Source organism: Siphateles boraxobius, unplaced genomic scaffold (genome assembly GCF_051911475.1).
Source record: "Siphateles boraxobius isolate OS27281-9 unplaced genomic scaffold, OSU_SipBor_1 7, whole genome shotgun sequence".
Classification (NCBI taxonomy): Eukaryota; Metazoa; Chordata; class Actinopteri; order Cypriniformes; family Leuciscidae; genus Siphateles; species Siphateles boraxobius.
The window spans coordinates 18,968,189-18,983,596 of record NW_027509197.1 but is presented as its reverse complement, the minus strand read 5'-3'; the positions used below and the strand labels follow the sequence as shown (position 1 = coordinate 18,983,596).

The following is a 15,408-nucleotide window of genomic DNA, read 5'->3' as shown; positions in this document are numbered from 1 at the left end:
TTATGTAATTACACTGTTTTTCAAGCTCCTCCTTTGACAGCAATATTCAACCTTTTTGCAACCCACAAGGCAAAAAAAATAAATGTTTATTTATATACATGCATACATACATGATACATGCATACATACATACATACATACATATATACATACATAGAGATTAATGAAAAATGTGGCTTTTCTACTTCAAAGTGCCATAGGAAGTCTAACATATTCTGAACAGATATTTTCATTTCATCAGGCTCTTAATGATTTATGTAATCTTTTTGGATATCAGAAAGCCAGGTTTTCCCCATCAATCATTATTAGAAAAGAACACATTTGAGAGAAAGATTGGTCCATAATTCATGAAGGTCCAGACTTTAAAGCTCTTGATTATATTTTGTACTCTTGCCCTTATAAAATGTACAATATTTCCTGTAATTGTGGCATTTGTTAAAGCTAAAATTAATTACAGTTACGACCATGAGGATGAGAACCGTAACTTATCATTAAAGCTCTAAACGCATGATATAATACATATTAAATAATTCCTTTTATGTTTCCTTTAAGTATGGGGGTGTACCATCACCATACATGTTTATACACCTTTATGAGCAACAGGTCAGAAATAATCAGCTCAGGTGTAACATCCCACATTTTCTGCGATGGCAGTGGCCAAACTCTTCCAGTGACCTCTCTGTACTTGGACAGCTTTGACTGCCGCCACAACATCACCTGCTGTTTTGCAGAGGAGTGCTAATTAAATTTGGAATCCAATTACAGCAATGGTAATGAAATTTCCAAATGGGGAAACTCTTAATCTGTTCATTGAGGTATTTAATTACTAGTGAGTGTGTGAGTTAGAGATAGACTGCACCGCTGCATTTCAAGATGGTCGTTGTAGAGAAACACGAAGAAACGTGCCTGTATAGGTCTGTGTCCAACATTTGACTGAATCCACACAAAGAGCTTTAGCAAACCTTTTTCACACCAGGGGTTTGGAATTTGATGCCAGGCTATTTTGAATATCTGCAAAAATGAGAAAGCTTGGTATAAAAAAAAGGATTAAAAAGGAGGTAGTCCATAGTCTTAAGACTTAAGAGTTTAGTGATCAACTCTTATGAAAGATTTTATCCATGAGTGTTTCTTTCTATTTTTTCTTTTTCTTTTTTTTAATCTCAATTTAAAATATATGCTGCTCAAATGAACCTCGCTGAAATCCCTTCTTTTAACCCAAAACTATATGGGGTCAAAATTGTGTGTCAAATTTTATTCTACATTTTTCACGAGGTGATCTTTTTGGCTGACACTATGTCACCAACGATTGCAGGAACCACAGTGAATACCAGGTATAATATCTTTAATAATCCACTCAGAAGGTATACAAAACAAGATAATCAAATGAAACAAACCGATATGCGTAAACGTGACCAGACAATGGGTGATACAAACACAGCAACTTAAATAATAAGCCAAACGATGGTAATTAATGGCACACAGCTGAACTGAAAACTAATCATATCTGTTAACATGACAGCTAAAAGTGACGGGAAAGCTGAACAAAGGAAGACAGGAAACGTGAAAACAACCTAAAAGTCCATGATAATGAAACTAAGAATGAGTGTCTGTGACACACAAGTAATTCATCAATTATAGCATATTTGAACTTTTTATTAAATAAATGCTTTCAGATGTAGCTATTTTTTTTTTTATTAATTGGACATTGGCTATCTTAAAGCATAAATCCTTTTGAAATGTGAGTTCTGTGGTTTTCATGGCTCTGCTGGATATTGAGAAGAAGCCATAAACTTGTACTAAATTGCCCTATTAAAGGCAGTTTAGCGGCCCTCATATTGCTGTGTTGTTCGTGGTTGGCAGTCTTTGATTGTTCTCATGAAATGCTTGCTGTTTAGTGCACAATCCACAACACCTATTTGTAGTATGACATTTTAACTGCTGCTTTCACACCAGACCTTTAATAATAGAGTTGTGCTGAATGCAGGTAGAGGCCATTTTCTTTTGTTCACATTTACCTATTAAATGCTCTGTGGTTACTCTGAGATATGTCCTAGTTTAGACGTAGGCTATAAAGAAACATATTTAGTCCTGGTACTGATACACAGAGCAAACGTAAAGCTGATTCACATGTGAAGCAGAGGTTTTTGTAGGTTCTCTGAATAAATGTACTCACTAAATGCCTTAAATGTTAAACGAATGTTTCATATAGTGTGGGAGGATCTAGGAGCTAAAAACATGAATTAAAAAGTTCAGAGCGGGGGCAGTGATGCTGTCGATTTACATAATGTATGTGGCATGTTCAGCTCGATAAAACAAGCACATTTTTAAGAATATAGATATTACACAACATCTTACACGTAAACTCCACTATTTTTACTTCACTGAAATTGTATTAACTGATTAACTTAAATTAACAACTTACTAACCAATGCAATTTAAGATAGCCTATATTTTAATATCATTCCAGCTTAATGCAACTTACAAGTGATGATAGGTATACTGTTTTATTTTGTGTTCACAATTGCTGTTGCAGTTCCTTTAATGTCCACAGGAGGCAGAATGGGATGCTTAAAGACTTCTACAATAAACCCAAGAGGCTGTGCAGGGGTTGATGGATAAAGCCTGTGGAGCACAAAGGTTCGGGCAGATAAGGCTGTTGTGTGTCCCCGTGGTGAATCAATATTTTTCATCGTAGCAGCTTATCCAGAAAAAGGAGAAGGAGGAGTTGGATTTCACAGCCAGAGAGCGTGACATTTCTGCAGGCAGCTTGCTCAGCCTCACAAAGTATCAGAAAGCCTTATGTCGCTCAGATTTCCAAACTAACACTTTGGTTTTTCCCGCACCGTGGATGAGTTACACTTGCAGTAAATTACACTCGGAAGGTGGCAAATAAAGAAAAGAAAAACAGAGAAGTAAATATTTCAGCAAGTGTAAATTTACAGATTTAAAAAATGTGAATGTGCCTGTAGCTTTTTCATAAATCTCACTGTAAAACCGTATAGCTTTTTAATTCAGATTATTTCAAATGACAGATTAATGTAAATTCAGAACACGAATCTGAAGTAATTTACCTCAGAGAACATTGATCTCCTTACAGTTTTTCTCAGTTACTTTCGTGCATTTCTCACATCACTATTTACATTTGCACAACAGTTCAACCTCCTCAATATTTAGTAATTTGTGCACATCATAGTAGCAGTTTCTCATTCCTTCCAACAAATTGCAAATGCTTTTGGACATGCATCAATTGCTTTCATACAATTCTCTGCTGTTTTATAACATTATCATTTGCTTATGTCATGTTGAATAGTCATTCCATATAAAACTAATAGTCCTCATTTCATTGCTTGAGTCATCACATGTCAAGCAAATTTAAATTTAAATTTAGGTAAACCTATGTGGCCAGACAGAGAGGAACGTCTGGATGTGCATGAATGATTTACAGTACTATGTATGTTGTATGTTATTATGTAAACAATATTGTTTACAGTTGTGCACAGCTCTACTCAAAGGGAGTTTATGTTTGTTGTAAATAAGGGTGTGTTTTTTTCTTTTGCACAGTGCTGTGAACAAATTAGATTTGCCAAGAGCATTGTAGGAAAGTTCAGGGAAGAAGGAGGCGGGAACCGGCGAACAATCAAATACTTTATTAAAATAAAACAAACACAAACCAAAAAGAACCGCCAGCAGCCCCTCGCGGACGACTGCTGGCTACCGAAAATAAAACAAAACGCAACATAAAACACAGGCCTGTTCCTCTCTCGATCATCAACGTCGTCGCTCCCCCTTTATGCTTTGCTCCTCCGTGAGAGATGCGAGACCGGTGTGCCTCTCAGGTGTAGCTCACTAACACCAGAGACTATTTAACACTCGCACCACCAGCCTCGCGCCGTTCTCTCACATCCCTCGGCCTCGTCCTGTTCGCCACAAGTATATGCAGTAAAAATGTGAAACACATATTCAGTGTCTTGTACCCAGTTACCTCACTAGATACAGTAATGAGTAAATTTTACTGTAGTTTTCAAATGGCTGTGCAAATAGTATATAGTGCTGTCTTGAGGATTTCCAGGTAGTCTCACCGAGATCTGACTTTTTTGCATTGGAAAACATTTATAGAGTAAACTGTCATAATGAAAACATGACAAAGCCATTTGACTATCTTGTTCATAAACAATGGTGTCAGGACTTTTCATCTCGATGACACTGACACTTTCATTGACATGAATACTTCCTTTTGAGGAATGAGCTATCATTTGAGCAAGTGACACGCTTTTGCAGGTTATCAACTAGGTTTTGCAGTTTGTACTAATTGTTTTGAGAACTGCATTAACTCTTGTGCAAATGTAAATAGTGATGTGAGAAATGCACCAAAGCGACTGAGAAAAACTGTAATCATGGTTATAAATCACCTCTAACTCTGTGGTAAATTAAAATACCACAAATACCATAAATAACATTTCTGCTTAAGAACTTTCTATAAATAGTATCTTAAATCTTAAAAATGAAATTAAAAAAAAAAATTCTAAGCCTTTTGTTTTTAAAAAGCATTTTTAAACTGTTCTCTCTGTTTGGGTATTACACTAATATACACTCACCGGCCACTTTATTTGTATACACCTTGCTTGTACCAAGTTGGGCCCCCTTTTGCTTTCAAAACTGCCTTAATTCTTCATGGCATAGATTCAACAAGGTGCTGGAAACATTCCTAACATGTTTAAACTATTAATGTCTGGTAAAATAATGATCTAATCAGACATCTAAACATCTCTGTCTAGAAGCTGACTCTTACTGTGAATTTCTAAGTAACATTGTCTTTGATGTTAAATTTACTGTTAACATATCAGTTTAAACCATGTATGAATGAATATAAAATCCATTTTTTAAATTCAGTTCTTAATAATAATGCATTCTTCTTGTCTTTTACTGAGTCTTTTGAAGGTTAATAGATGTCAATGCCTGTCCACTCTCATTATGGCAGTCTTCTATCCTTCACACATTTGCTTTGATATGTCCACTACAAATGTGTTATCCAATTCATTAAGAAACTCAGAAATATTAGCTTTCATCCAAGTGTCTTTTTAAGGCTGCAGTGCTGTGACATTAACACTCATTCTTAGGTTCAAAACCTGAGTCGTCTTTGCTTTAAATACCTCTTTTACTGGTACAATCCATAATCGCAGCAATGATGTCACTTTATGACACATAGTAATTAGCGTGTTTCAATCAATGATTAAAAATATAACAAAATATAATTTGCATCTCTGCTTTAGATAAGAACAGTTGTATTTAAAGTTATGATTATGATAACTCACCATCATGGCTGGAAATTGATGCATTTATAATGTAATTATTGATCATAATACTCTAAAAGCCATATGAGGTCATGACGTCTTAGTGAGGGCCTTTCTGATCAATAGATGACAAGCAAAAATAGATGCTGTGCAGTTTTAACGAGCTTATATCAAGTTATTGTTTAAATGTCGATAGTCCACAAATAGCAGTCATTCGGATAACAGCTTGCTATAGTCAATATCTCTCATCTTCAGTTGCATTCATGCACAATAAACTGCAATGGATAAAACTCTTTTTCTGCATCCTTTTTTGGAGATTGACAGCCAATTGTCACCATACACTTTCAATGTGTCTACTACTTTTCTCGATTATAACTTACCTTAGTGTTCAGTAATAACTTGAATTGGACCATCTCTGTGCTCGTATTTCACACTGTCATCTCGTATCTAGTGTGAAACCAGCACCTTCTCTGTCAGTCTTCGCCACAGCAGGACTTCAGGCCCCCTAGCTGACAGCTTGAAGTGGCAGTCTGCCAGAGGTCGTTATTTTTTACTGCTGTCGATAAGGCTCTAAACTGGCAGTAACCCACGACTACAGCTGATTGGCAAAACTCACCCATGGCCAGGTTATGGTTTGATCGTCCTATAATTAAAGAGCTCATGAAACTGGCCAGGTTCATGCTTGTGATTAGATAATGTGGTACATCAGTGTAGATGTTAAGTTGCATGGTGGTGTCCCAACTGATGCTTTGATGTGATCATCTAGGTGAAGGGAAACATCTTTCTGATTCAATATGGTGCCAGACAGAATCATGCTACATAGCATTCACATTTATTTACATTTGTCCCTAATTTTTCAGATTTTATTTTTGTGGTATACTAGATGGGTGTTTATACGTGGAATTTGTTTTTCTGGTAGTTTATTTAAAATGCTTTGGATGCCAACCTGCCCATTGTCATATATGTGACCATTACACCACTTATTGACAAATCTTCTCTGAAAGGAGTAAACATAATACTTATTTATACCTAACCCTTTTTTTTAGCTAACTAATCAACTACTTGCTTATATTAGCTGCATCATGAATATCAAACATTTATTCAATTTGACAACCTTGGGAAATTGGAGAAATTTAGCAACAGTCCAGTTTGCTCGTTGCGCAGTTCAAATCAAACACAGAAGCAAATCAATGAATTAATAAATATCTCTAACAAGCCATATCATTTTCTTAGCATTTGTCTAAGATGTTCAAGAAGGATTATAGCAATTATTTTTTTACTGTTGAGAAAATCCACAGCTGTACTGAAATCTGTGTGTGATATCCAGCAGCAAAGAACAAAAACATATGCTCATCCCTCTATTATTACTGTTTAGCTGGTAAGCAGGAGTTCAGCTGTGAAAATAAAATAAATTAATTCATAAATATCTCAAAATTATTCACTTCTGTGGACTATATTGCATGCATGTGGCAGAATTATGTAATAAGTGATTTAAAATTGTCCTTTTTGAGCTGTTGATCTAAGGTCTGACATCTTGGGTATCAAAATATCAGATTAAGAATTTACTTTTTTAGTGCAATTTCAGAACATACATTCCTAAATGATCCCATGCATAGCAAATCAATATCCATAATTTATTCACGTGATATACCTGTCAGAATTGGTTTTTTTTTTACATACACAGATAAAGAGAAGAGCCACTCAGCAGGATGACAGAAGCACCAACAGAACTTAAGGGAGCGTTTTAAAATGCCTGCATCATTAAGGGATCCCATGCTGCTAGAAGACTCAAACACCACACGCTCCCTCTAGAGATGTGACCTTCTCACTGGTCCCCAGGCAGCCTTCCTCATTAACCTGTTCACCATACTCTTCCAGCGAAGACATAGAATGAAACCATGAAGCTCCAGTTGCCATGTCAACTCTCCAGGTATGTTCCACAGGGGATTGTTCCTGTCCGGGTTAGAGATGACATGTTAGATGTGATGTAAATGATTTATAAAATGTATGGATCTAACTGGGAGGAATTGGGACAGTTGTAATGCAGAAGCAAATGTTGAGACTGAACAGTGACCAACAAACTACAGTAAATGTGTCTATACCCGTGAGTGGAAGACTATCTGAGAATACTGCACTTGAAATAAGTCCAGGTTAAAGAGTCTGAGAGAACAAAGACAAGCTTCTATAGTCTAAATCTAATTGATCATTTTATCTTTGATATCATTACTATTTCATACACTTAATTAAAACAACATTATACAGAGTATATTTCTTTGGAAATGTAGAATTATTATAGTGTTCGTTGATTTTGAATATTGCTATATCAAATAACTAAAAGCAGCTGAGGGAGACGTGCCAAGACTCCTTTTAAACTGGTTTTTAATTTCATATGGCTCTGGAGTTGAGCCCTGACCTCTTTATTCCTATCAATGAAATAATTGTCTTGTCCTTTAAAACTCCACTCATTGCCTTTGGTTTGAATATCTTTAAAAAAATATTGTCTTCCTCTTTCTGAACAGGTCCTATAGAGGACATTAACTTTTCCATGACACCTACAAATCTGAATGATTAATTAATGTTTCAAAATCTTAATTATAAGGTCAAATCCATCATGTGATACATGATACTGCACTGAGAAAACTACAGAAATCCAATGGCAAGGGTGTGTTGTTTTATCTGTCAAGAGTGTCTGTCGGTGATAGCCCAGAGCCAGCTGCTCTCCAGCGGAGCTCTGAACCAAACTAATAATACTAAGCTGGTATGAAGCCAGACTCCAAGAGAAATGTGGGAATGATCAGGTAGAAGAGAAATGAACAGTCGAGAGTATATCGTAATTTTTTTTCTTGAGGACATGCCCAGAAGTCCACATTTAAACTGCTGAAGCAACAGGTTTCAGACTGTTTCCAAATGTGCTCTTCTCATAAAGACAAAATACAAAAATGACTATTCAAAGTGTTATTGGGGGTTATTATATATATATATATATATATATATATATATATGTGTGTGTGTGTGTGTGGCGAGCAGGACGAGGGCCATGAGGGAATGGCGCGAGGCCAGTGGCGTGATCAATGATGAGCAACACCTGCGCGACACACTGATCTCGTATCTCACATGGCCCTCTGCTTTGCTTTGCTCCTATGAATTTGACAGGTGATTCATGTCGGCATGTTGTCATTTAAAAGTGCTGTGCTCAAACAGAGCTTAAAATTAATTACATTTCTAAAGATTTAAACTTCATAAAGGCCAGTGAGTGAAAAGACGAATTAAAAATTCCATAGAAGGACCAAAAACACAATAAAATAGTCCATAAGACGAGTGCAGTACAAGCTCTAACAACATGCGAAATTGGCATGAGGACACCTCCCACCAGGTTTAGCGTCAATAACACCAAATGCCATTGGTTCTCATTTGCCTGATAAACCTACTCGAGCTGCGAAGACTGGACAAAATTCATGGTGCTTTTTTTGTCCTCTGATCAATGCTACTTTCATTTTGTGGGAAAGAGTTGCATAAACATTCTTCAGAATTTCTCTTTTTGTGTTCTACACAGAATAAAGTCAGTCACACAGGTTTGGAACAACATGAGGTGGGTAAATGATCCTCAAAATACTGAGTGACCAAGAAGGAGACTCGGGAGGGAAGCCACTGCACTGAGAGTGACAGTGACAGTGCTAAAGGAATAAAGACTGAGTTTGGAGAAACTCTGCATTAAACAACGGCTGTCCAGGTTCTTCCCCACTCACAGCTGTGGCAAAGAGTAAGCCACTGTTGAAAAAAATGTTGCATATATAAAAAAAATATATGAGATCTTGGCAACAGTTTACCAGAAGGCATGTGGAGAATTATGAACCTGTAAGGGAGTCCACTGGAGGCAAGTGTAGATGAGAACCCAAGTGCAGTTTATTTAGGATAACGTGAACAAACATAAAACAAAAACACGGTGTGGCATGAACTCAAAACAAAAGCATGGCATGAACTTAGCGCAAAACATAAACACGGACATAAAGTTTACCAAACAGTGGAACAAAACTTGACCAAGACACATGGCAAACATTAGTGCTAAAATACACACAGGACTAATGACGAGACAAGGGACACCTATGAACAATGAACCAATGACAACTTGACACATTTGGGAACACATGTCAGGATCACATGACTTGAATGGGGGATCACATGACAGACATGAAACATAACCAAATCGTGACAGAATCCAGCTGGAAGAATTTTAAGTTGGGCTATTTTAAAAGTTCTGCTTAAACTTTCTTGTACTGTTTTTTGTTGTTTTGTTTTTAATAGTGTCTGGCAGGCTTGGTTTGCTATTTTAAATGCATATTAAGTGTGCAAATAGGCTACTTGTGGGACCACTGTAGTGCCTGTCAGCCCTGGGGGTTCAAAGTCGTTTACTTTGTCTTCTGTCTAACATATTTATAGGCTAACATATTTCTCTCTAATTTCTCTCTGCATATATATTTTTTTAATAATATTAAAATGAAGTCATCAAGTAATAGCCTAAACAAGATAAAGAATATTTCGGCCATTTCGCGTTTGGTAGGGTATCATGTAGCCTACTATTGTCCAACGGGTGCCGGGCAGAAACGCAGCATATATGTTAACGGGCTGTGTTTATGAGATGGAGAAAACGCAGTCTAACCAGCTGTAGCCTAGCCTACTTCGTGCAAATCGGAAACATGCAACTTGCAAGTGGTGGTTGCGGTCGAAAGTGATCTGTTTTATTATCGTCGGTATGCCTCGCGAAAGTAGCTTTTCCGATACGAAATTATACGGCATTTAAATGACGTTAAAAAGGCTCCATTGCTCAGCTCGATCGCGACCATTAAAAAGCCTGCTTATTTATTTCCACCGCCGTGAACTCCTTATCGTCCCTCAGTTTTCTCATCTTATGCTGTAGGCTAGTCTTTTGTTTAGGACATGAGGATCATTTCACAACACTGCAAGTTTCCAATCGATTTGCTGCTACCATGCTCGAGCAGCAGTGCTCAATTATGCTAGTGGGAAGACTTTGTCTGAATTGCCCTTCGCCCACGCGTTTGCAAACCAAAGCTCTGTTAAAGTAGACTACAGGGTACACTATTCTGCACTGGCAGTCGATAAGCTCGAGCTGGACCATCGCCTCGCTCCTGACACTCCTGCATCCCTACCGACCAATCAGAGCCGCGACACCGTCCCGCCCCTCCCGATCCCTTCAAAACACGTGATCCGGAGCGGTCTCGAAACCTGCCGCTCGCCTTCAATGCGTTATTGTGGTTCACAGGTACAGAGGAATGGCCCTTCGCGAGACTCTGACAAACTCACGGATCTCCGCGAGCGCACGGACTGAGGACGGAGGACAGTCTCTCTAACCGGCGCTTCAGTGGATGTTGTAACTTCGGCATGTCACTCGAATGGGATGTATGATTTTTGCCCCATTTGTGTTTCTCAAAAACACCCCTTGCGTCTTTTTTATTTTTGTCTTGCTTTCTGAACACCTCGCTTACCCACTCTCCTCCCGAAACCATTCCCTCCCTTGTCATCGCACCCAGACCTCTCTCATTCCGCATCTGCACCTACTCGCTTCGGGCGGATCCATGCTCTGGTCATCCAGAAACAACTGCTTCATGGGGCACACTCCTTTCCTCGGAAAATGTCCCCCTCTTGGCTTCTAAGCGCAACGGCAAAGTTGACAACATTAGGACCAGGGCGCGTCTGTGAGCAGTGTCGGGGGAACTGAGATGGGTGTCTCGGTGGCGGCGGCCCTACATGAGCCCCGAAGTCCGCACCAGTGGAGCCGGATAGTGGGACACTGGGTTTGGATTGCAGTCTTGTCTTTTCTCGCCACTTTCCCTGTGCAACAACTTGGCGCTTTCCCATCCTCTCTCAGCGACTGTCAGACTCCAACTGGATGGAATTGCTCAGGTGAGAGGTTCATATAGTCCGCTGCTCCTTGGGTTGAAGGGAATACGGTTTGAAGTTCCCTTGACAACGGCAGACGGCTGTTTATCATACAAGTAGCATAAGTTATGGACCTAAATTGATCCCAATGTGTGGTGATGCAAGCTTTTGCATTTCACTGTTGCTGTAAAAAAAAGACCTGTTTTAGATGGTATTTGGTGTGTTACCGTGTTATTTCCTAATCGTCTTTAACCCTCACGTGATATGTAGCCTACTAAATAATGATTTTTCATGAAAACAAAAATGTATCTATAGCCTACAAATTGACCTGTTTTTCAAGTTCAGTGCGTTTAAAAGAAAACGGATGGTTTTGTAGCCTATGCCAAACACAAGTTTTCACCGATGAAGAGCGAGAAACACGTAAATAGGCTAATTAGCCAGAAAAAGTGCTTGTCCTTCTGTCTAAATCACGTAGGGTAAATTACGTTTCTGTGGATAATTTGTGACTCAGAGACTATATTGCTTGTTTATTTTCAAACTTGGAAGATATCTATTTATCCACATATCTAAAACTATTATTTATATATTAGGCCTACTTTATTGTTGAAAATAAAAATAAACGAGTGGTGATATTTTGATGGTGATAATAGGTTTCAGCCTTGAAGAATGTAGACTAGGCCTACGTGTAAGAAATCATTTACAAGTCAAGTCATACTCTTCTTGGTAACAATTCCATCAAGCCTGCATAATAATCTCCGTGCATCAATCCGCTGAAGACTCGGATATTAAGTGGGATTTGATTTGGATTGCGCCGACCTCTCGCCCTCATTGTCAGAGCGCCGTTCAAATGATTGCGGATGCTCGTGAAATAATCATCATGGGCGCCCTGAGGCGCGAGAGACGCGCGGAACTCACCGCATATTTCTGCGCAGTTTCCCGCCGTGGCGGCTGACTATCAATCAGCAGGTCACCGTGGGCAATTAGGTGTCGTTCCAAAACGTCTATCCTTACCTATTGCCTGCACTTTGGTTATACAACTCATGGCAATGGCATGCATGAGACGCGAGAAACTCTACCACAGGCATGCCTGAAGGCCACTTCAGTGATTTACAAAAAGGTGTTGATAATGGGCCAGGCTATATGATGCATTTTCCTAAATCCTTACTACAAATGCAATCATACAACCATTGCAGACTACGAAATATATCACTAATTGCCATAATCAAGCACCTAATGCTCTATTCTGTAATTAGTTTCAAAAAGGTGTGGCCATTGTTTGAATTGATAGAGTTTTTAATAACTTATCTGACTGTCATGAGTGTCTAAAAGCTTTTACTGACTGATTTTCAAACAGTTGTCAGTCACATTTGACCAGGATTTCTTTCTTCTGTGGAACACAAAATGAAAGTCAGTGGGGTCCAGTGATATTTTGGACATTATTGTTGTATGAAAAAAAAAAAATGAAAAAAAAAAACCCGATAGAAACATTCTTCAAAATATCTTTTGTGTCTTCTTACAGAAAAGTTGAGGGTGAGTAAATTATAGTATTTTCATTTTTAGGTGAACTATCACTTTAATTCATTGCTGTATTAAGAGGATAGTGCACAGAGCAAACAGAATGCCAATATAAATTGACATTGTTGCATTTATCAGGTCTGAAGAGAGGAATCCGCGGTATAAAACCAAAGTTCCAACTGACTGAATATAGTTTAACTCACCAGCACTTAATTATGCGCTGAACACAGCAATAATGTCCAGCAAAACAAATGCAAGCCAGCTGTTTAGTCAACTATCCTAACTTGCGGCGGTTGGCAATGGACTCAGGCGATGTGAATATTCTTGCAAAGGAAGGGCCTTTTTACTGAAATATCTTCCCTATGCATGATTAGAATTCTGTAAGCTTTAATTTTATGTACCGAATCAAAACCCATGACCCAAAGGGCAGTAAGCTTTTATTTGTATTGTTCTTAGATATCAATAGCTCTCCTTTGGAGACCTTTTTTTTTTTTTTGCAGTGCTGGCTCACCAAGGACTTTTTCATACCATCTGCAAAGGAGGTGAGAGGAGATAGGGGACTTTTATTAATTTTATAGAGACACAACAACATTAACTGCCAGTTTTTAGTTAAACTCTTAAAGGGATAGTTCAATAAAAAAAAAAAAATGTAATGTTTAGTCATTATTTACTCCCCCTCATGTCTTTCCAAATCTTTACGTAACAAAGAAAAAAATTGAGAGTTTTTTTTTATCCATACAATGAACGTCAATGGGGTCAAATGTTGAGGACTACAATTTTGAAGAACCCCCATGGTTCTTTCAAAATCTATTCATTTGTGTTCCACAAAAGAAAGAAAAAGAAAGAATTCATGTTGCAGAATGACATGAGGGTGAGCAAGTTATGAAAGAATTTTCTTTTTTTTTAACTGCTTTTTTGAACATTTGCTGTATGTCTGTTTTTGTTTTCAAATTATAAAAGTATTTTCAAATTTTTCAAAATGCACTCCATCTCTAAATAATGGTGTTGTGTGGTAGACGATTCAGAACAGAATCTGTAGAGAAATGCTCTACTATATTATATAGCATTCTTAGATATTTGTATTACACCTATTTTTAACTGATAACAATGTTCTGGGGTTGAATTCCAGCTCTTTACTGGCCAGACAACTGGTCTAATGTCTCACTCACAGGAGTTGTTTATACTTCACCTTTAGAATATTTGTGTCTCTGCCAGCTTGCTCCTTTAAATTATTCACCTCACTGCAAGGCCGAAATAACAATCTGCATCTCCCCTGATACTCACCCGTTTGGCACATTGTGAGACGTAACATTGGCTCACACTTCTAGTATGTTTTGATAAAATTACAACACTCTCGAGAAGAGCGAGTAGACCTGCAATACCAGGTGTTTAAGCCAAACAAAGTTTCTTATTTCACTGCAGATGAAAGAAACAAGCAGCTGAAGGTGGTACTGGCAACACTTTTAATTAGGATTGTTAGAGCTCCATTACTGATGAAGTGGATGTTGTTGGCTATAATATTGGAGGTGAAAATATTAATTAGTATAGTCTAGTGTTATTCATAAGTATGTTATGAAGTTCTGAGTACATTCTCTAAAATGTATGCATTAATCTGCCCTTCACCTTGTCACTATAAAGCTACAGCTGTAACTCACAACCCATTTGTTTTAAATTGCGATCCATTAGCCACTAAATAGCTTTTATGCAAAAGTGGCCAAGCCGACAAATTATGCTGCTCCAAATATCCAAAAGCAGTTACCAAGGTTATACTGATTATAAAGTTCTTTATGGAATGTTTTGCTTCAGAATCTTAAAATGACTTGTTTGTGGGAAACACAACTTCTGGGGAAATTTGCAAATCTGGCCTTATATAGGATGCATAGGATTCCACAATAAAATTAAAGTAGCGAAATATCGTTTCTTCCATATTGTGACGCATTCCAGTGTAACGGATTATCAAAAAAGATTTAAATAAAAAATAGGGCAGGGACTTGGTTCTATGAATAATTTGATTGGATTTTGAAATGTGGGTGTTGCACTAAAAAGTGAGTGCAAATGTAAAGTTGATTTTGGACGGCCATGGTTTAAACAGTCTAAATGATTAGAGAAGTCCGGCATACAAGGTATGACATTTTGATAAATAATTATGAGTTTAAAAAATATATAATATCAAATTAAGATATATCATAAATTAACATAAAAATGAAACATGTATATGGAATGAATTGTTCACAATAAGATAACGTGCATTATATAACATTCATTTACAAAATAAATTGGGTGCACAATCTTAATTCATGTAATATGAAGTGTGTAGGGTTTTTTTTTATATTAAAAAGTTTTCATCTAGTTAATCTGTCACTATTATGTTCTGTCCTGTCTGCACCTGTTCTTGTTAGTCCCTGATTAGTTCATCCTCCTCCACCTGTGCCTGGTTAGTTCCCTCATTTCTGCCTGTGTATTCATACTCCCTGTTCTGTTCAGTCCTTTGTCAGTTATTGTTTGATGCAATGCTGTTCTTCATGTGAGTCACCAGTAAACTCTATTTTTGTTCCTTATTTCTTCATCGGCTAAGCGTTACATAATCGGTGCTTAAAGACAATGTTGCCTAATTCCAATTTAAAATCCCCAAAAAACAACCAATGGCATGAGTTTGGGTCAGGACTATTTGTGACAGGAATTAAGTATTTGAAAATGTAGTCATTAT

The 15,408-nt window shown here is 37.6% G+C and overlaps 1 protein-coding gene across 3 annotated transcripts in view; it reads left to right on the top strand.

The window, feature by feature from the left end:
- The first annotated feature begins 10,511 nt into the window (after window positions 1-10,511).
- Window positions 10,512-15,408, top strand: part of tmeff2a (transmembrane protein with EGF-like and two follistatin-like domains 2a) — a 67,081-nt gene continuing 62,184 nt past the window's right edge. For 2 of the 3 annotated variants that reach the window (XM_077216245.1, XM_077216244.1), the window contains exon 1: window positions 10,556-11,210. In XM_077216245.1, the coding sequence (XP_077072360.1) occupies window positions 11,027-11,210 (184 nt within the window). In that variant the 5' untranslated portion in view covers window positions 10,556-11,026. Of the gene's footprint in view, window positions 11,211-15,408 lie in introns of all 3 variants that reach the window. The other variant, XM_077216243.1, reaches the window with a different exon arrangement.